Genomic DNA, 20,811 nt, shown 5'->3' with positions numbered 1-20,811 from the left:
ATTTTGATTTCAGTTTACTGATAGAGTGGTCATATCACGGCAGCCAATTATTCTGACTTTTTTTTCCCGTGGCAAATGACACATCATGTTTGACGTTTCAAAGAAATGACAGTTTGTTTTGCAAGCGCTGCACTTTGCGCATATTGCAGCAGGAGCACAAATGGATGTGACAGCTCGACTTGTTAAAGGCCCCCGCGCAGTATGTTTGAAGACCACGCAAGCCCCGACACCTAAATTTTGATGGATAGTGCGGCAGATTGGTTCCAAATGATTAATGCCTCCCACTATGAGCATGGAAAAGCACATGTGTGAGTGATAGATGAGGGTCCGAGCAGAGGCCGAAGGGCAGGGCGTTCTGGGCTAAGGAGTTTTTCTAGCCTGTTACCGCCATCCCAGGAAGTGGAGATGTTTGTGTTGGGCCTGAAGCAGGAGAGGAGGGTGGGGGGGTCGTTTAGCCAGGACACGTGTGCTTAAAATATGGCGAAGATGTGCAATAAATATTCTGTTTGCATGCTGTAGGTATGAAATCTTGCAAATCAACATCGGCATGCTCCGAAGGGCTCCCAGATAACTTCCAGAGCTCTGAAATAACAACATAGCTATCAGCACCGCCCCGGCAAATGGGGGCCGCAACCAAGAACATGTGTGGATGAACTGGGGGAGGGGGCACCAAGTGGAGCAGATGGCAAAGGTGAGGTCTGCAAGGACTCAATGTTGTGCAACAATCGCTGCTGCTGCCTTGTGAGTAAATTTTTAAAGACAATAAAGCGCTGAGCATGTTGGACGCAAATGCAAGAAATGAATTATAAACACCAGCCGGTCGGTTGTGTGTTGTTGGTGGGGGGGGGGGGTGCAGTAAGTTCCCTGGCAACAACGCGAGGAACATGGTGCAACTCTAACCGGCAGCTGTTTCGAGTGTGCTGAGTGACAGAGAGTCGATGCCAGTTGGCATTTGCCCCCGGGCGGCTGAGGACACTTGGCCGGAGCTGATGAAGCGGTGGGCACACCATGTGGACACACACACATGACTGTATTTTTGTAAGCTATACAATATGGGTACACAAACCTGTCAAGCTAGAAGACTTCCTTCACATTCCTGCAAATGGACGCTAGCAAATATTTCAAAAAGAAAGTCTCCCCCCCCCTCCTCCCCTCCCCAAACAAAGCTGTGCACGCCGACTTGTTTGCTCTCTGACACGCACACACGCTCGGCTGGCAGAAGGCGTAACCTCCCTTTGTCAACTCTCGGCAAGTGAATAAATCGGCCGTTGGTAAATCAAACTCAGGTTCGTCGCTGGATTATAACGCAAATCCCGCTGCCTTTTCACAATGTTTTGAATCTTAAAAAATGAAACATTAAAGCCTCTCGGTTAAATTGCCTTAATTGTAGAATATTATAGCTGCACCAGGGGCGGCGCTAGAATAAAAAAAATCAAGATCATCTCTGTATAGAACATGACCTTTACTTGTACGCAATGTCGACCTAGCGCTGCACTGCCATCCGTACACATTAACCAAACTCTATTCATCTTTATCGGGCTGGGTGTCACACACAGTGCCTCTCTGTTTCATGGGGGGGCCAAAGGGCCTTCGTGAATACTCCCACTTGAGTGTTTGCTCTCCACTCACTCTAACAGAGAGGTTATCAGCACATTGATACTCGCTAATCCGACGTGACTGACAGCATTGAAAGCCTTCGTCCTGATTCTTAAGCGCATATTCAGCACGAGTCATAAATATGAGGAGCTATTTTACATGAGAGGGCTGAAGTGGACCTGGAGAGGAAGCTCTGGGAAGCTCATCAGAGATATGGAGAGAAGAGAAGATCACCGGGGACAGGCTTTGTCATGTTAAAGCACTTCTTTGGACTCGGTTCTCCCTTTGCCCTCCTCGCTCTTTCCCCCGCTCCCCCGCTCACACTCTGGGCGGATAACACAATAGTCAATCACAAGGGGAATAGATTACCGAGGTTTGATCTTCTCGACTTCAGAGCGGAGGCATGACAGTGGAAATGAGGGAGAGGTCAGGAGTGCAGCGTGTGCGTGACTCCCGACGACACTGTGTGCAACGATGCTAAATAATGGGCTAGCACGGGCCTTTTCTCTTAAACGCGCTCGTGTTTGTTACCACGGATTCATCAACGCTCGCCGGGCAACATGGAGGTACAAGCCCTGACAGGCTGAAACGCATTCCATCCCCTAATGATAGCATGTCCCTTCATAAATTAGCTCAAAGTGTCACGCTCGGAGTTGAAAGCATATCATTGCGCATGTAAATGGAAGTATTTGCGCAGGTGCAGACACGGAGATGCGGCAAACATAGAATTATCTTGTCACTACTTTGTTAAAGCGCTTCTTGATGCCAGAAAGTTTGTACGCCATTAAAAATGTGTCGACAAGATGTACAAAATACATTGCTACGCATCAAAACAAATGACCTGATCATTTTTTTATTTTTTTTTTCTAATTATTTGAATTAATTTTTTTTAATTTTTCCAAATTCAATTTTATTACATTGGTTTTTAATTATTTTTTTTTAAATAATTACTTGAATTATTCTTTTTTAAATTAAGTTTTTCCAAATTACATTTTATTACATTGTTTTTGATTAATCCTAAAAAATTATTTGAATAATTTTTTTTAAATTAAGTTTTTCAAATTAAATTTTATTAAATTGTTTTTTAAAAAACATTATTATTAACTGCTAAAAAAAAGTGCATTGTTTTTCATTAATTTAAAAAAATATATTTGAATACATTTTTTTAAATTAAGTTTTTCCCAAATTAAATTTGATTAAATTGTTTTTTAAAAAACATTAACTGCTAAAAAAAAGTGCTGCCTTCTTTAATATATATAATTGATTGTACACACACAGAAAAAAATAAACTACAGCTGTCATCACGCAACCAAGCAAGTGTATTCTTTTCAGGCTGCGGCCGCAACGTGAGCAAATCTTGGCAGCATAACGAACCGCAGCTAAAAGCATCAGGATCCCCACGATACCTTTTGCCGGCAGCCGGCCACCCCTCTCCTAATGATGACTGATGACACGCAGTTGCCTCCGCTGTCTGATGTGCAGTGTCAGGGGGCTCCTTAGCGGAAAATTTAAAAAAAAAAAAAAGCAAGAGACAGACTCATTTGTCTTTAGTCACGTTGGTATTTGAGACCATCGGATTTTGTAGACAACATCGGGAGGCTAAGTTAGCAGCTAGCGGAGTCATCAAGAAAGCACAGTGGGATGTTACCCGAATTTAATGAAGGACAAGTTAAGCTTCTCGTCTGTCTGTGTGTGTGTTGTCTGTGCTTCTGCAGACACCAATTTCCTGCATGAATCCCTGACCTTTCCGTGTAGCCTGGAGGGAGCCATTTGATCATTTCCAACACACACAATTTTCTAGCCTCCATACGACGACTGGTTTTCGTCAGCCGTGATATTTTGGGTGAGCCTCGGCAGGAAGTCGGTCAAATTCCGCCACCTCGGAGGAGCGCTGATTTAAAGTCACTCGTGTGGCTTCTTCCAAATATTCTGTCAGAACCATAAAATGGCCGATTTACCGACGGGCTTTTTTGCAAATAACTTCAACCGAGGTGTCAGGTGAGCTTCCACTTCTCTCCTTTGTCCCTCAAGGGTCCAGTTAACCCCAGCCGGCCTCTGTTGACTGTTCCGTCTCTCGGCCTTACGACCGGGGTCCTCATTCCGACCTTGTGGGAAAGCATTTATTGTGACCCACTTGGACGACCAATAGGAGTTCCCAGTTAACTCTGTCCATTAAGCTAAGTGGGGCCCATCATTTATTCAGCAGTTGTCGATGCATAATTCAGGGAACAAAGAGGACTGTCATGAATCGGGCAACACACAGGTGAGGCTTTGCACGCATCTGCAAACACTTGCCACTCATGACTCTGCAGGAAAATAAGTGTTTAACTGGAAGCAAATTCAAGTGAGGGAAAGCCAATTTGAAGTGCTCCCCTCCTTCTCTCTCTACTCACGAGCACGGGTCCTGTGGGAGCCACTGATGTTAATACAGTTATTAAGCCTCTCCACTGAAGCTGACTCCACCTCTTCAACCCTGGGCATGAAGGGTTTCTCTCTCGCTCTGCCTGCCAGGCAGCAGGCAAGCTCACTCGCTTCCACAATAAGATCAAAGAGTCGGAGCGGAGCAGCTCAAGGGGAGTCTGTGATGGGGTTTCCCACTGAGCGCTGAAGCAGGTTGGGGTCGGATGCATCGAGCCCACGGTGCATCCCAGCAGGCTTTATGGAGGGAGGCGGGGAGGGCTTCCTCCATCCTTTTAAGTCATCTGACAGAGATTCCCATGCATGTCTTCTAAGGTGTTGGGGATTAGAGTCATGAAAGGCTTCGACGAGTGAGTACTCGCCAGTGGATCTTACCGGCATCGAAGTTGATCGCAAGTGGAATAAGGGGTGGCCAGGTGAATAGGTAAAGCTGTCCTGAAGGGAAAAGCTTTTTCATCAAATGTGGCATGGGTTTGATCATCTACATTACGTGCAATGATTTATTTACATGAGTGGAGCAACTTTGCACATTTGGGCAGCCATGCACACTGCACGCACTGTGCTTGATATAAAAGGGCCGACTGCTCACATATTAGACGAGCCTCTTTTATCAGCAGCATGACCTCATTTCAAGAAGGCGAAAGGTAATGAGGGGTTTCCCATGAAAACTGGGCCACACACTGGCAAAATGGCAGCATTCATGCCGGCTTTTCGGTTTAATCTTGACGTTATAAAAGGGACGGACGGACGGAGGCAAATACTTTGCATGGTTTTAATAGGACGAGGATTTGGGTCATTTTGTACCAGCCTGTTGGTAGCCATGGAATGCAGGCCAAGTCTGTCACACTTGGAAAAAAAAGATTTCAAGCCAACCTCCTGTCTACCTTTACTCCGTTTGCTAAAAATATATCCACAGATATTATCATTTGAAAATACCAGGCCTCCCAAGGATCAGCTCCCCCCCTCCCTCCCTTGCTGCCTGAGATCTCTGTCCTCGCTCTCGTGTTTTCTTTCGGCTGAGAGGTGCCGACAGCCCAGACACAATAATCCAACTCTATTGTAAGACTGCAGGCAGCACTGTGAACACGGTTCCCAGAAATGGCGAAAAAGAGCCATGAGAAGATGGAGCCGGATTATCGAGCGCCGCCAAATATTTTGGTTCAATTTACAAGCGATGGGCATAGTCGATTTCCTCAATTAATGGATTGCAAAGGATTTGCTTAAATGCCTGAAACATAAAATTCATTAGTGGTGTCCCTCAAGGATCAACCTTAGGTCCACTTTAGTTTATTTTTATGAATGACCAACACATTCATACAATACAAGAGCATTTCTTCTATATTTTATGGATTTCATATATAATATGTGTATGTTTTAATAAGTATAAATGGTTGCCTTGTCTGTGCTCTTAACAGGAGCCATTTTGGCTTGCAATGCGGGGTGTATGAAGACAAAGCACAACATTAAGAATTCAAGCATGCACAGAGGATCTATGACAACAAAAAGAAAGGGGCCCACAATTACCAAATAAATATTTCAAACATATACTTGAGATTAAGTGTCGTGTTTCCTATCAAGCATTTATCTATTTGGCTAAACATGAAAAGCTTGGGCTGCTGCATACAAAAGTCCCCTTATCACCAAGTGGCTCTATTCATAAACATAATCCCCCTTCTCCGGTGTCCTGTTTTAACCTACATGTGTTTGGAGTAGTCAAGCTTCAGGCCATCTCTCAGTTGACACAATAGTTCTATCACAAACAAGCGGGCCGGCCGGTAACCCGATCGCGTCTGCCTCCGTCGTCGCGACAGACCGTCCAATCTATCACGAAGCGCTTATGCACTCCTCCTTTCCATCTCTTCATGTTGGCAGTCTATTTCATCTGGGTCCCAGGTGGGCCTTTAAGAGTCAAATGTCGGGAGGCCGAGTTCCAGACGTACAAGTAATGAATATGAAATGATTGAAAAGGGGCTGTGGGAGCAGAGCGACATTTCGGAGGGATTGAATCAAGATGGGCCAGTCTGCTCTGGTCTGGTCTTGTCCCGTGATGGAGCCAAAAAGATGAAGATACACAGTATGTATATCTAAAGTTACATTACAAAAAAAAAAAAAGGCTCCATAAATCCAGACATAGAGGAGGTCCTTGTCTTCCTCCAGGAAGGCACTTAGACCAGATATTACGATAGCCGGCCTAAATCAGGACAGTAATGAGATTATCTGGCAGAGAGCAGTTATCTTGTCTATCTTAGAAGGAGGAATGCTAGCTAATCAAAACCACAATTGTAGCAAGGGGGGTTTGTTGCACAAATAAAGATTAAGCTTTGAGTAATCCCGTATGCGCTTTTGTTTCTTATAAAAGACACAAGCCAGGAAAAGGGCCACGGCGGTTGGTTCTTGTGCCTGCTGACTGACTGAGACGGGCGCAGTAACGCCGTGCTATTTTCTGCGCAGACAGCAAAAGAACCGCCGGAGCTTCAGTATTTTTAGCACGCTAAGCTCGAGCCCATTTTCTTGGCTTCCCCACTCTCTAAACAGGATGGCATTCCATTGTGGTGTTTGCGTAGGTACACCCGACAGTCATGTGACCACTCCTGCTTTTAATGTAGATGATTTCCCAGTCTTATTTATTAAATACAGAAAATTAAAAGGTGTGCATTTAAGGATTTATAGTGACACTGACTGCCGAGCTTACAGCCTGGCAGGTTGCAAATTTTACCATATAGATACGCGGTGGGTGGGTTGGAGGGGGGGAGATAAAGTGAGCCGGAGAAAGGAGACACTTTGGGAATGAAAATGCCTCGCAGATGAATTCTGCGGTGATGAATGTACCAGGTTCAATAGCCAGATGAATTTATATGTGTTCCATTATGAGGGGATGGCTATGGAACATGGAGATGGGAGAGGGGGGTGGAGAGAGCCCTCCGTGGGTGTACTGAGGAGCTAGCCATGCACGGCGCGTTGCGAGCAAGCCATCTGTAGAGATAAGTAAAGAAGTGATTACAACAGGGCCAGCTCCATTTCTGACAGTTGACGCTTGGCTGCGCCCACGCTGCGAATTGATTTAAATGAAGAAGCTATGAATATTTTAAAGGGCACAACCCTCAAACACCCGAACCCCCCCCACCTGCACAACACCAACAGACACAAGGGGGGAAAGTAATTATTGAAAGTGAGATTACAGTTATTTCCAGTCCCTCGATGATGAATCAGGTATACTGTCACATAAAAATAACTTTTCATACAATTTAACGCACGTTTTTGGAATGTGGGATGGAGAAAAGCCACTCAATTGTGAACAGGAGAGCCTGAGCTGAGATTCGAACCCAGAACCTCTCTACGAGGCATAAACGCTAATCACAAGTCTGCTAAAATTCCCCCCAAAAAACTGAAAAATATATCAATAAGATATAAAACTGCAATATTAATGCTATTCGTTAGCCTGTCTATGGCATTTTACATAGTTTTTTAGCATTAAGCTAAACAAAACGACGGTCTCATTAAAAAGGTGCAGCGAGCAATCTTGAAGGTTGGTGACAAGGTGCTGTTCCGGGAGCGAGTGATGGCAGGTTGCGAAACGTCGCCCCGCAGCCTTTACGGCAAGAGAACAGTTGAACTCCCTTCAACCTTTTGCTATTCCGAACATACCCCGATGACAAAAATGGATTATTGACGTTCGGCCGCAGGTGAAAGCAGGTGTGTTTCTGTGGACATAACTTGAGCCCACTCTCTCTTTCTGTCAAGTGTTTGCAGCGTTGCAAGCAAACTAAATCACTGTCGCCAATGGCTGAAAAACAGCTCGGGCATGTTGCACAATAAGGGGCCTGTCTGACGCCCCCCTCCACCCCACCCTCCGGAAGAATAGAAGACCTTGTCTCAATGCCACTTCAACATCTGCGACCGTCCACGGGTCGCTCTCTCAATATGGATGCAAAAGAAAATCTTCGAAGGCCGAGGCACTAATAGCGCAGTTTAGAATATTCATTTTGGGGGATTTCCCGACTTTATGTCAACACAGTCGCAGATTGCAATTTTCCTCATGTAGAAAGCTGCTTTGCCAAGAAACCCTTAAGTGGATTAATGACGACAAGCAAGTACATATTAAATGACCTCTTAGTCCGGATGTTTGGGATAGCGAAATTCCCATCAATGTCAACGAACTGAGCGTGCAATCACTGTTCCTAATAATATGAAATAGAGGGAATGGGGGGATGTAATGTTCACAGTTTGTTTGCATGCTTGACACTAATCTGTCGCCCGAGTCTAAACACATCACCCGCCGCCTTTCCATGTTTCCGTCTGTCAACCGTGAACAAAAGGACACTTAAGATACAAATCTTTTTTTTCCTGACGGAAAAAAAATGTCGGACTGACCTCACTTGGCAGAAGAAAACAAACTTTTTTGTTCTTGCCTCCCGCAATGCTACTTCTATCCTTAAATAGCACATGAGTCAGATTAAGCCACGATTCATTTGACCTCCCCCCTCCTCCTCCCAAGCTACCCGCTAGCCCACTTGGCACTCTTAACTTCAGAAAACAACCTAGCTAAAGCCCCGGAACACTCTCGATGAAAAATCCCTGGTGAGCACTTTGTTGTCATTCACAGGACAAAGGCTTGGAAAGATATTAAAATAAATAAATAAGACAAAGCACAAGACGCCTATGCGCTGTTGAGCCCACCATGCAGCATAACCCCCGTTTGTGAGTGTGACAGTCATGTGAACAAGGCCACGCACATTCTTTCATGCATGAGTCCGTAATTGCTGGAAGGTTTTTGACGGGCATTTTAATCTGCAAGTCCAGCCTTTCATTCCACACATTCAGCATTATGATGCTTTGGGTTTGAGTTGACAATTGACATTTATTCAACTGTTGGTCAATTCAAACTGTGGTTTTGATATCAACCATCTCGAGGCTTGTCCTGTGCTTCTTATCTGAGCAACAAGAAACCAGCACGTCTGAGGAAAAACAACAAATCAGAAAAGGGGGTGTGGCTTATGAGGTGTTCGCCATTATCTGTTGGACATGCAAAATCAAACTTTTGTAGTAGCACAGCACTATGAAAAATCTTCTGAAGCCCGATGTAGCAGGTCATATTTTTTTCTATACATTCCCACATATATTAAAATTAAATGCAATCATTACAACACTCACTAAATAGAACTAAAAACCTTGACTCCCTAAAATTAAAACAGAACATAACATTACCCAGAGACAAGTGGTATTTTAAGCATCAGCTTTTTACAAAGAAAAAAAAAAAATAAGGGAAGGCCAGAAAACCAGAATACCAGTTTTGGGAAATTGTTTTTGAACCTGGCTGCTTGGAATTCCTGCTTAAGAAGCAGGGTGACGACAGAGAGCTGCTCTGTTTTGTTTTGTGGGTCTTCTGATCTAATGAGTCCCGCAACCATGTGATGACACCCTTGCTGTCTCCACTAAACCCACCACCGCCTGTCCCCAGTCGCCCACTATTTTTTTATTACCTGTGAGGCAAACCGAGGCTATAACGCCCCACATCGACCCACCCAAGCTCTGACGCGCAGCGAATGCACAGCAGAGCTAAACAATGTGGACTGAAGCGAGGGATCAGAGGTCTTTTCCTGGGCCAAACCCCCACACGGTCTCGACCGAGCTCACATGGTTCGAATCAATGCTGCCACTAAAGCTGTTTAGTGGGCCAATTCAATAATGACTATCAAGCTCGGAGCGTATCATGTTGGCCAGAGGGCGCTTATTTGCGATATTAGGCAAACACAAGATAGTAGCAGAGTAGTTGTGCGGGCTTTTATTGCTCCCACCACACATCAGAAAGTCCCTTTTAAAAAAAAAAAATCCCTTTGTCATGTGGTTCTAAAGTCTCGAGTCAAGGAGGAAATTGGCCCTTAAGAGCCTGTGGAGATTCCTGCCTTTTTTTTTTTTTACACTCCTTCAGCTGTGAAAGACAACAGAGCCATCTCTGGTTTAAAGGTCTCGGTTTTGCAGAGCTGCCAAAAACACTTTGTTGTTGCAATAAAACTCGATTGCAGCACCACAAAAAAAAAAAACTTGCAATGCACATACAACACAAACTATTCCCTTAAACTCGGACACCGTAATATGTTCATTTGCGTGTTTTTGGAACACGTGAAAGCCACAGGATCGCTCGGGAAGTGTGACTTGTGGCCACGGAGATTACCAAGAGGTTGCAGACAGGCAGCTAGGAGCGGTTTGATCTAATTAAAGTCGGCATGCCTTGCTGAACCATGTTTGTATGAAGTGCATATTTCAACCTTGTGGCCCCAGACTGAGGAAAAAGAGCCAACGCGGATGCACACACACAAGAAGGGGAGGGGGGGGGGATAGAAAGTGGGTCAAGTATATATAATGCAGATATGAAGCTCGGGATTAGTGTGAAAGGGTGCACTTGTGGAAATAAAATCAAAATGTAAAGGCTCTGGATTAAATTCCATCACGTGAAAGGTAATCCACACAATTCAATAGAAGTGTGAGGGGGAGAGGGGGGGGGGGGGGGTACCTACAGTGATTGGAACCGTTCCAATGCTGGTTTCTGACGGACGAGCTGTAAGGATGAGGAGCCCCAGGCACCAGTCCTTTCTCCGGGAGCAAACACCCTCTGCTCTGGTTGTAGTAATCCATCATCAAAAAGGGGTTCGGGCTGGGGTTCAGTCCCACTACGTCCACGCTTTCGTACATCATACGGACCAAACAGGGGGGTCGTTATCCCACCCCCCCTGCCCTCCCAAAAAAAAAAAAAAAAAAGGTATCAAACTAGTGCGCGCACCAGCCGAGGTAGAAACAGAGAGCACCAAACGGGATCAGAGCAAAAGTGATAGATCCATTTGTTGTTTTTGACGCGATGTGAAGCTACTGGAGGACATTTAGATCATTCTGCATGCTGCGACAGCTACGCGCAAAAAAAAAAAAAAAACATGCGCGCAATAAAATCCCAAAGAGGACCGCGCACGCAAAATAGTCAAGGGAACCCCGTCCAATTGCAGCTTTTGTTTTATTCTAATTATTTCTTAACAGTCCGAGTCTCCCAGCCTGGCGCGCGTCGTCCACTGCGCGAGCCCGCAATTCAGCAAGCCGACCCGACCCGGCGTCCGTCCGCGGATTCCTCAGTATCAGCGCGTCGTTTGCGTCCGTGCGCGTACAAGGATCAAGCCTGCACGGAGGGAGCGTGTCGCCGCTATCATGTTCTGCAGCAATGTGACAAGGCGCAGCAGCTGAGGGCTGAGGCTCCACCCCCCCCCACACACACACTAGCCCCCCTCTCCATCACCCCCTCCCCTCCGCATCCGTTGCACCTCCTCCGTTTTAACCCATTCAACGCGTCACGGCGCTTCTCCACAGAGCATCCCGAGAGAGGCACCACCGCAAAAGCGGCCTCCTTTCGGTCTACTCAAAGTTCTTAAAAACATGTGATACTTTCCAACATATTTCCCATCCTGGTCCTGTCCGTCTATCTGGTTCAACCCGGTCCCCCCACCTCCTACCATCCTCTCGTCACTCCCAACCCTCACATTTTTTCCCCCAGTCTCCCTCATTTGCCTAATGCTATGCAGCTGAACTTTTCCTGAACCCCGGCAAGTAGGCAGCCTCACCTCCTGGTGACCCGCCGGATGACTTGGATTCGCCTCTCCGGCTCGCTCTCATCTCACCATTATTCAAGAGTTCCCACCTTCAACACTCAATGCAACACTATTACACCTTTTTTTTTTTTTTCCTCGAGTGTGAGGCGCCTCACTCGGGAGACCCGAGCATTTAGCATCTAGAGTCAAGGTGACCGACGCTTTTTTTTTTTTCTCACAGTAATTACAGCCTCGGTCCAATCCAGCTGCTTTCCATCGGGCCGCCAACTTGCGTCACATCCCTGAAAGCCTTGTCGCTCCTCCTCGACATTGCAGCATTCCATACGACATTGTTGCTACTTGTTATGCGTAACTTTAGGAACAACCAGACATTTAGATATGGAAAAGCACTTTTTCCCAGAAATAATCTTAATCAGGGTCAAACAGTCACCATTATAAAACCATTCTAGATGCTGGATTTTCAATCTCTCTGTGTGTCATGTGATCCAAAGTACAGTTGCTGGTTGGTACAGCTCATGCGTGCAAAGGTATTTATTCCATATTTCACATCCACATACTTAATATTTTCTGTACTATGAAAGACGTTAAGCCTGGACACTGGGATGCTTCTTCGCTTTATCAGCACGACTGAATCACCTATCCCATTACCTCGACAATGCCCCCCACCCTCCTTGACCAGAACCACAGCTGGCTCTCACCAACAGCATTTGGGATTATCTGCAGAGGGGTGTGTACGTGTGGGGGATGTGCTCCGCCCCCCACTCGCTGTGACACTTCATTCAATGCAGGCCGGGCTGTGTTTACTCAATGCGATAAGAGCACAGTGTGCAGGCCTGAGCTGTGGCGACAACCCCCCCCCCCCCACCCCCACCTGCACAGATAGCACACTCATGGATTCCTTGACAGTATTAACAGAAGATGCTAATTTTCCGTATCATGCCTAAGAAGGTGAAACGGCTTCAAGCAAAGTCTGATAGTGTGAGATTAAAATCTTGATCTGCTAGATTGATAGGAGATGGTCAGCATCAGTTGGGTGGAAAGTTCAAGCAACGCAACGGGTCCCTCCCGATTAAAGCATCCATCAAACGTGCGGCAATCGGCGCTTATGTAAGCGATCTGGAGCAAAGCTGAAAATGAGTCTTTGGTGGAGAGCGAGGGGGGAGGGAGGGAGAATGGAACGACGAGGAGGTGGCGGGATTTTAGAATTCAAAAGGGTTTTATGAGCAAGGGTGGTGAGGAGATTGCTGGCTGGACCTTGAGGGTGTCAAACTATTTTTACTACTCCTTCTCGCTGCCTTTCTTCAGGGGTGCGAGGGAGCAGTAAAGAGCGCTCCCAAAAACCATTCCTCTGACGAGGAGATGAGCCGTCAGGTTAAAACAAACAATAGGTCGTTATGTCATCTGGATTATTGTGCGTGGTAAAAAAAAAAAAAAGTGGAGGAAGAGCAGACCAAGAAGATCTCGGGAGACCCGTCAAAGCGCTCAACACTTGGTTAGACTAAACACCGTCCCGTGACCAGATAAGGCCGGACGCTTTTGAATTCGACGAGGACTTATTTTGGACTTCCTGTGCTCCCCCCCCCCACCCCTGTCGAGCTCATGTGCCTGCAGATGGCTAATGCCCAGGCGCTAAAGACATTGGGGCAAGCCCTAGCAAAGCCTTCCTATCTTCCCTAAATCTTCGCAGCGGCCTAATAAAGAAGCTCAGTGGGGCAACATCGGGAAAGAAAAGTAGCGAAGGAAGTCATAGAATGGAATGAAGTCAGAAAAGCATGCCACCAGTGTGTACTTAACAGGTACGGGCATGTCCTCCATTTTCCGGCAAGTGCTGTCAGTATAGATGGAATTGATAATGGTGTCATTCAAAAAAAGCCACTTCGCATCCAGTTGTCAGTTGAAACTTTTTCGGTTTTCGTGCGTGTACTGTCCGTGTTTGTTTACACAGCTGATTTTGGTGCTACGGCCAAACTCGACAGCTGTGCCGTCGTGTAATGAGAACGAGAAACGTTCTGTCAATCTACTCAACAGCATATTCACACCAAAAGGGAAGAAAAAAAAAAAACACAGGGATTGAAGCCAAAATGCTTTACGGACCTCTTTGCCATAATTTCCTTGGCGACCTTCTTTGGAAAGCTCCTCCCTGTCATTATCCCTTTAATGCTGCAGATTCCAGCATTTATGGTACAGGCCTATATCTGCCCATAAAGCCTTTTATTGTTAAGTCCAACTCTGTGGTGACCGTAACCTGGTTTTCCCATTTTTTATGGGGACCTTCACTATATCACACCGGAGGAGGACAAAGCCGTCCACCATCGGTGTTTACCAAAGTATGGCCCGCTCATAAATCCATCAGGGCCGGCGGCATTCTGGAAATACCTCAGCGGAACGAGGGAGGGGGAGGTGTGTGTGTGTGTGTGTGTGGAGGGGGGGTTATATAGCTTATTGTATTGCTTGTAATCTTCCACACTCTGCGGCCTTGAGTTGGAGAGTCCATCTCGGCGATGATCATTTAGGTTTCTTTGAGACCATCACTCAGCAAATCAAAGAGAAAATTGCTACGGAGGAATAATAGCTCAGGCCATGCGGGACTTGGAAAGCCCCGCCCCCATCCAGTTGGCAAGTTTACATATGAAGAAACAACAAGATATCTAGATATGGAAACGAAAGAAAAACACTAAAAAGTCCCACGTTGGTGTTAATTCCATGGACTCAGAGTGACTTGCAAAAAGACGGAACTGATGCAACCGACACATATGCATGGGTCGAAAATGGAGAAAGGCTGGAATGGATGAAGCCTGGAATTCAATCTGACCTTCCCTGACTCATAAAACACTCAGTTGACGTGCACAGTGGAAGCTTTCTCTGATGTATTCCGAGTTTCCATTCTCTCAGTCTTGACAACGTTCCTTCCAAAGTTTCTTGAAGGTATCCAGTTAGTTGAAGAAATGATAGAAGCGGAAGAAGATTTTTTTTTTTGTACGCCCCCCCAAAATGCAGAGCTGGTTCAAATGTTAATGAAATGTGAAAGGCCCTCTGCTTAGCCAGCAAGTTGGGATGGGGGACAACAAAGGCCATTGGGTGGGGGGTGAGCGACAGAGCGCCACGACTGCGAGCATGACAAATGCCCCTGCCATCGCCGCCGCTGTGGCCTCTGTTGCCCTGCATCATCCAGCAGGGCGGTTAAGGGAGGGGGGGTTGTTTGGGGGTCCGCCTCATTCGGACCCGGGGAGGCCAGCAGGAGCAGGATTAATGGAATGGATGACTCTGCCGCTTTAAAAAGAGAAGGTGATGACGGTGAGGGAGGAGGAGGAGGAGTGATCAGCATTTCAAAAGGGAGGACCGCTGAGAATGGAGATGGAGCAGCTCAACTCTTCTGTTTGTGTGTGTATTGTTGTTGTTGGTTGCATATGAAAGGAGACCTAGTGTGTGTGAAGGTCATCTGGGAGTCCCGCACTGACAATGGAAGTTGTGGCAAGAGCGTTTCATACAGGAACTAATTCAAAGATGGAAAAAGGAAGTGGAAAGCAGCCATCGACGTGCGGCGTGTTGTGTCAAAACGTGAATCCGCTTCTGTCAACACCAGATGATTGATATGCCGTTGCTCAACAATGTTGCACATACCTTCGCCCACTGCCAAGGGCAACATTTTATCTGCCCAATCAGTCTTCTCTGACATTATTGCGTCTCCATTTCAAAATCTGAAGCTCCACTCCAGTTATAAATTACAACACACGTCGGCCAAGGCTGAAGTGTTCCAGGGAAAATAAATAAATTATAAACGGCTTCACTTTGTGTATTTGTTTGTCCATCTGGTCAAGTTAGGATGACAACATAAGATGTTTGAATTCCATTTGTGGCCAAACTTCCCAGAAAGTGAAAAGAAGCACAGAGGGGCTCTGGGGCTGACAGAAATGAAGCTGTGCAGTTACTATGGCGACCCGAACCATCTGTGTTGTGAACCCATCGAGAGGGGGAGCGCCTCAATAGTAAGTAAATAGGCTAATGCGAAAAGTGAATGGCTCTGAAGGGCAGATCATTAGCGGGCCGCGTCTCCGCCATTCTCTCGGCGTTACCACGACGGGTGGGGGGCCCGATCGCCAGAAAGAGCCCTGATAATATTTAACCAACGCAGATCTATCATCAATCTGGACCCCCTCCCAGTCCTCACCCCCCCTAAATCTGGCCTATTGTCATTCACACCCCGACTCCCTTTCACTCCTTATTCAATAATTTTGAGCCATTGTTCCACCTTACATGCCCCCTCTGAACTACATTACTTCTCCCACTCAACTATGAAAGGAGCGAGGGCGGCGGTCGGAAAAAAAAAAAAAAAACATCATACGTTACAATGTCAAGCCGAACAAAAACGTCAGCCGGCCATGGCTTTTCTCAAGACTTTGACTATATCCCAGCATAAATCGTTATTTGCAACATGACGTTCTCCATTCCATCTTTTTTTTCCCCAATGCTCCCAGTGAGCCTTGAAGACACGAGAATATTTGCGCTGAGTAAATAGAGAATGAATCCTATTTGAAAACACTGTAGCCCGACTGTCTAGACCACATGTAAGAAGAAATTGAATGCTTTCAAGTCTGTGTTTATCTGCTATGCAAAATTTGGATGAGACAAAGCTGGCAACATCACGATAACCTGAGTACGCTTCTCGCTTTTTTTCCCCCCTCCTGGATCCAAAATACTCGATGGCAGAACCACATAAGTAAACCATTATCTTCATTGCAGCATTCCCGACTGCTGATAAGTTACTATATAGGACTATTCCGCTGATAAGAAGTCATTTACGTCCTCCGAGACATAATAACGTGAACAAATGACAAGGGTCATGTCAACAAAACATTTGAATTGGGAGACGGAAGACTCAACCCTCACCATCCTTATCCGGAATCATGTTCTTGTTGCGAAATGGCTGTACGCAACCCAACTCAATGACGCAATACAGTATAGGCAATACACAGAAAGACGTCAACACAACTTGCTCATGAGCAAAAACAGTGTCACAATGTCTTGACTTCCTCTCTGGTCTCAATATATTTTGCAAAATTCAGAAGTGGACTCTAGTCACGCATAAAACACAAAAATACTCCAATAAGGAGCCATTAAAGTGGATTAAAATAATTAAAATACCAATACTCAAGGAAAAAACAGCCTCCCTTAATACAAAGGTCTTAACTAGAAAAGCACCAAATAAATTATGGAGGTAGATATTTGCATATTAGAAGATAAAATGTTTCTAGTACATTAAATATTGTTGATACTGGCTTGAAAGCAAAGCGTGGGGAGTCTCTGTCACCAATGTCCAATCAGAGGTTCTGCTTCATCCTTGACAATGGCGCCATGTTTTTGTGCTTTAAGTATATTTTACGTGGAGTTTCGAATCAACACGGCAACATCCATTCATCTTTAGATGTGACGTGAAGGGATTCACCTCCTGGGCTCATGCAGAAATCCTCCCTTAGCGAGATTACGGATTCCAATTTGGGAATGGGTCAATATCGCATCTGGCTAATCAGTTGGAACGCAAAGGACTGCCCTGCACGTTCCTGGGAGGCGTTGCTTTGCTGACGTATTTCCTAATCTATAACTTAACAGATGAACATCACGTCGTCGAATTTCCTGACGCTAACGATTACCATGTGACATAGCACTTCAAACCGCGTGATAAGACGAGCCTGCTCCCGGTGTCCGGGTAGACCAGATTAAAACAGAGTCGTCAATACAAGAGCTCAAACAATCAATGATGTTATTGAGCCGCAAGCCGCAAAGGAATAGACCCCCCCCCCCCACCCGTGCCGGGCGACCTCATTTCAAACACTGTAAATCGTTTCAAAGTGAGCCTTCATGTTTCAGATTGGAGTGCGGCTTGTCATGAAGCCACGTAAGGTACTTTGTTACAATCCGCCGCTATCGCACGCGGGCACTCGCACACTTACGGACGACAAATGCCATCATCAGCACAATGCAGGTGCCCGATTATTCCAGCAAAGGAGGCAACAATGGTGGCCGCCCGCTGTCTGCCTGTGCCAAAAAAAATTCAGCCGTCTGGCAAAAAAAAGCTGAGTACGGGCCGCATCGTCCAAGGTATTTCTGTTGTGCCAAACAATGGTTGACCGCTTGTCAACATTGAAACGACCGCTCACGCTGTTCCCTCTAACACAAAATTGTGGTAGAACCAAACTGAAGGAATATATCACACTATCTCAACGTGGCAGGTTCTTATTTATAAAAAATGTTAAAAATTATAAAAAATACATTCCTAAAAATTTGCAATATTTATTATCATGTAATATGGAGACCAATAAAAATTTACGATGGCGTTACGATTATACAGCTTCCATTCCCTTCCCCCTCCGAGAGCTCCATTGGTCCCTCGTGCCGGTGCCCGCCCTGAGGAAGCCTCCAACTCTATATAATCAACTTAAGCGCTTTGCCGTATGCCGCTATGCTGAGCCGCCATGAGGTTTGCTGGTCACAGGACCGCACTGGCTCGGCTTATCTCGCGCGGCGCAGCAGTCAAGTGGTAGCGAAAGAGGAGCCGGCCCTCTCGGTGGTTACGCCGATTGAGCGGCGAACAAAAGAGCGTATGACAGCGTGTGTGTTTATGTGTGTGTTAAGAAACACTATATTTAACCATGCGTTGCTTTTTAAAAAGAAACAAAAAGCCAATTCTGGATTTTCTCTTTTAACCATGTAAGTGCATGACGGTGGCAGCACTAATGCTTTTTTTAAGTCCTGAATGACCTAAGGGTATGAAGACAACTTTCGACCCCTTATTTAAATACAGCAAACCTTCCAAATTGCACAAATCAACCTGTATTTGCATCATACGGTTATGAAATAAGATCCGTTTGCTGTTTGCTTGGTAATACAAGTGCCAAAAATAACTCGGGCAACATTTGTTCTCTGCTGTCGTATTTCATCGAAAGGAAACGCTGGTGAAGGTCTGGTTTCCGTTCTCTGTTATTGTTGCCAAGTTGCAAAATACTGCCAGCATTACAAAGCACACCCAGTTTCCTAATAATGAAAGCCACCTTTTATAGGCGAGGGGAGGGGGGGGGGGTGCTTCTGCTGTGGTAGCACGAAAGACATTTTGTATCATGGCGGGGTAAATTACAGTTTGTAATAACAAGACTGCAACAGGATGTCCCTCCAAAAAATGTGCATGACGAAAAAAGTTTGCTTCACATATCGTTCCCTCCGTCCTTTTCGATTCACTCGGCCCAAAACTTTATTGGCTCTGTGTCCTTTTCCGCCTCTTTTGTCACATTCTCTGGAAGCCCAGTAAAATACCTTTATCTCTACCACCCGCTCTCACCCGCCTCGCTTTTGGGGGAAGATCAGTGCCGGCGAGGAGGTTTATTTGTGTAATTTACATCCTCTTCGACAGCCTTGCGCGGCCCCCTACAAACCCTTGGCTTTTACAGCAGCCAGACCCCCTCGTAAAGCAGCGGTTCTTTGTGATGGGCGGGCGGGCCTGGCTGACGGAGCTGCGATCCAGAGAAAGCTGGTTGTAAAAAAAAAAAATAAAAAAAAACAACGGTATTGCTTGGCTTCCTGTCTAGCCCGGTGTGTGCGTTCGTACACGTGTGTGTGGGCCGTTCGTGCCGAGCCGGCCCCATACGACCGAGGCGGGTGGGTTACTTGAATAAGCTTTAGTACAGTAGATCCAGCGATCAGGCTTTAATCCTCCAGCCATCAGACACCATCTGTACTAGGCCACCTCGCAGCACTGGCGAAAGGTCAAACGTTAATCCCATTAACAGGTGATACGGGCTCACCTGGAGAACCGGCATCAAGCACAGGAGGGAAAACAAATGAGAAACATGTGGACACATGCTTTTTATGGAATCTATCCTCAGCTGATTGGGAAATAGCTACGCATAAAAAAGAGATAATTTCAATATTGTGTTCATTTTGCCTTTCATTCTGCTATCTTAATGCTAATGAGCTAACAATTAGCATCCGTGTTCCATGTGATGGCGTTTTTAAGGAACAGATATTTAGACATAAAACACAGACAAACTAACAATGCTCACAGGCATATATTCTTTATCATCTGCAAAAAAATCTATTACCGCAGATTCTTGAGTCACTTACAGTAGTTGAGTGATACTCTTCATATGTCTGCATACTGATAGCCAGTGCTAGCATATTCTATCCAATTACGTTCTTACTATGGGTGTCGAAATTAGCACGTTATCAATGAGTGGCAACTGCAAAAATAGTTTTGCGCTTCGCCCCCCCCGAATATACATCGAGATTCAAAGCGAGGTTGGATTAAAGAAAAAAAATCATCAAAAGGAGCTGAAAGATACGATCGTGAACGAGAGCTCCGCTAACAAGTACGAAGATGTTGCGAGAGAAAGCGGAATGGAACACAGTAATGAGGGCAAAAAGACGCACGTCAATGAGAGCTAGATGAAGAATTGGGGTGACCTTGTGGAGAGGAGAGAAGGAGACAAAAGCCTCCGTGAATACAAAAAGTAAAGACGTAATACCCCTGAAAAATTTAAATGGGGGGAACCGATGAGCACATTATCAAAAAGCAGTGACCCAATCACCGGCCTTGCGCCAAATCCCTCAAAGTGATGCGTTAATGAGCCAGTCAAAATACACACACAAGCGGAGCATCGTATCACTGGACCTCGGGGAGAACAATGACCTCCAGTGGCTGTACTGATTTACAGGAGCAAAAAAAAAAAAAAACTCATTAACAGTATTTGGATGCTCAGCTCAGAGCGTCTAAAAGCGGTAAACAAGTTGCGCGCCCGCTCGACAATGTCACGCACACACGCGGCTCGGCGCAGCCCGCCTTCTTCTGCAGGCGACGACATATCAAAAGCAAGTGCGGCTAATTAAAACAGTGCAGACAGCGCCATATGCATCCTCCTTTCATTACCCCGCGTTCAAATCGGTCTCGGCAATGTAAGGGATCGGGTAGCAAAAGTAAATGTTGCAACATTTCTGTAATGGCCGTGAGGGGGCAATGGCAAAGACATTACAAGTACACACAAACAAAGTTCTGTGTCAACATCTACCTCTGCTTAAGGCTAGCTTAATGCTAATGTAGACAGACAATAAACACACTCTATTCTTTATCCTCTACGTAGAAGTATTAGTGCCGTACTGATGAGCTGAGATGCCTCAGTAAACTGTATATCAGGCTTATACTGCCCCCAGGTGGCCGCAATGT

The 20,811-nt window shown here is 45.8% G+C and overlaps 1 protein-coding gene across 4 annotated transcripts in view; it reads right to left on the bottom strand.

Annotated features, from left to right (window-relative positions):
* LOC148382591 (retinoic acid receptor alpha) overlaps positions 1 to 20,811 on the bottom strand; it is a 69,114-nt gene that overhangs the window by 12,890 nt on the left and 35,413 nt on the right. The window contains exon 1 of one of the 4 annotated variants that reach the window (XM_088360069.1): positions 10,530 to 11,226. The exons of the other annotated variants lie outside the window; for them this stretch is intronic. Coding sequence (XP_088216195.1) covers positions 10,530 to 10,707 — 178 coding nt within the window. The 5' untranslated portion in view covers positions 10,708 to 11,226. Of the gene's footprint in view, positions 1 to 10,529; positions 11,227 to 20,811 lie in introns of those variants that run through there. 4 annotated transcript variants of the gene reach the window in all.

The sequence above is a fragment of the Syngnathus floridae genome, chromosome 18 (assembly GCF_059516105.1).
Source record: "Syngnathus floridae isolate MCC-2025c chromosome 18, RoL_Sflo_1.0, whole genome shotgun sequence".
Lineage (NCBI taxonomy): Eukaryota > Metazoa > Chordata > Actinopteri > Syngnathiformes > Syngnathidae > Syngnathus > Syngnathus floridae.
Note: the sequence above shows the minus strand (reverse complement) of the source record. Positions and strands in the feature narration are given on the sequence as shown.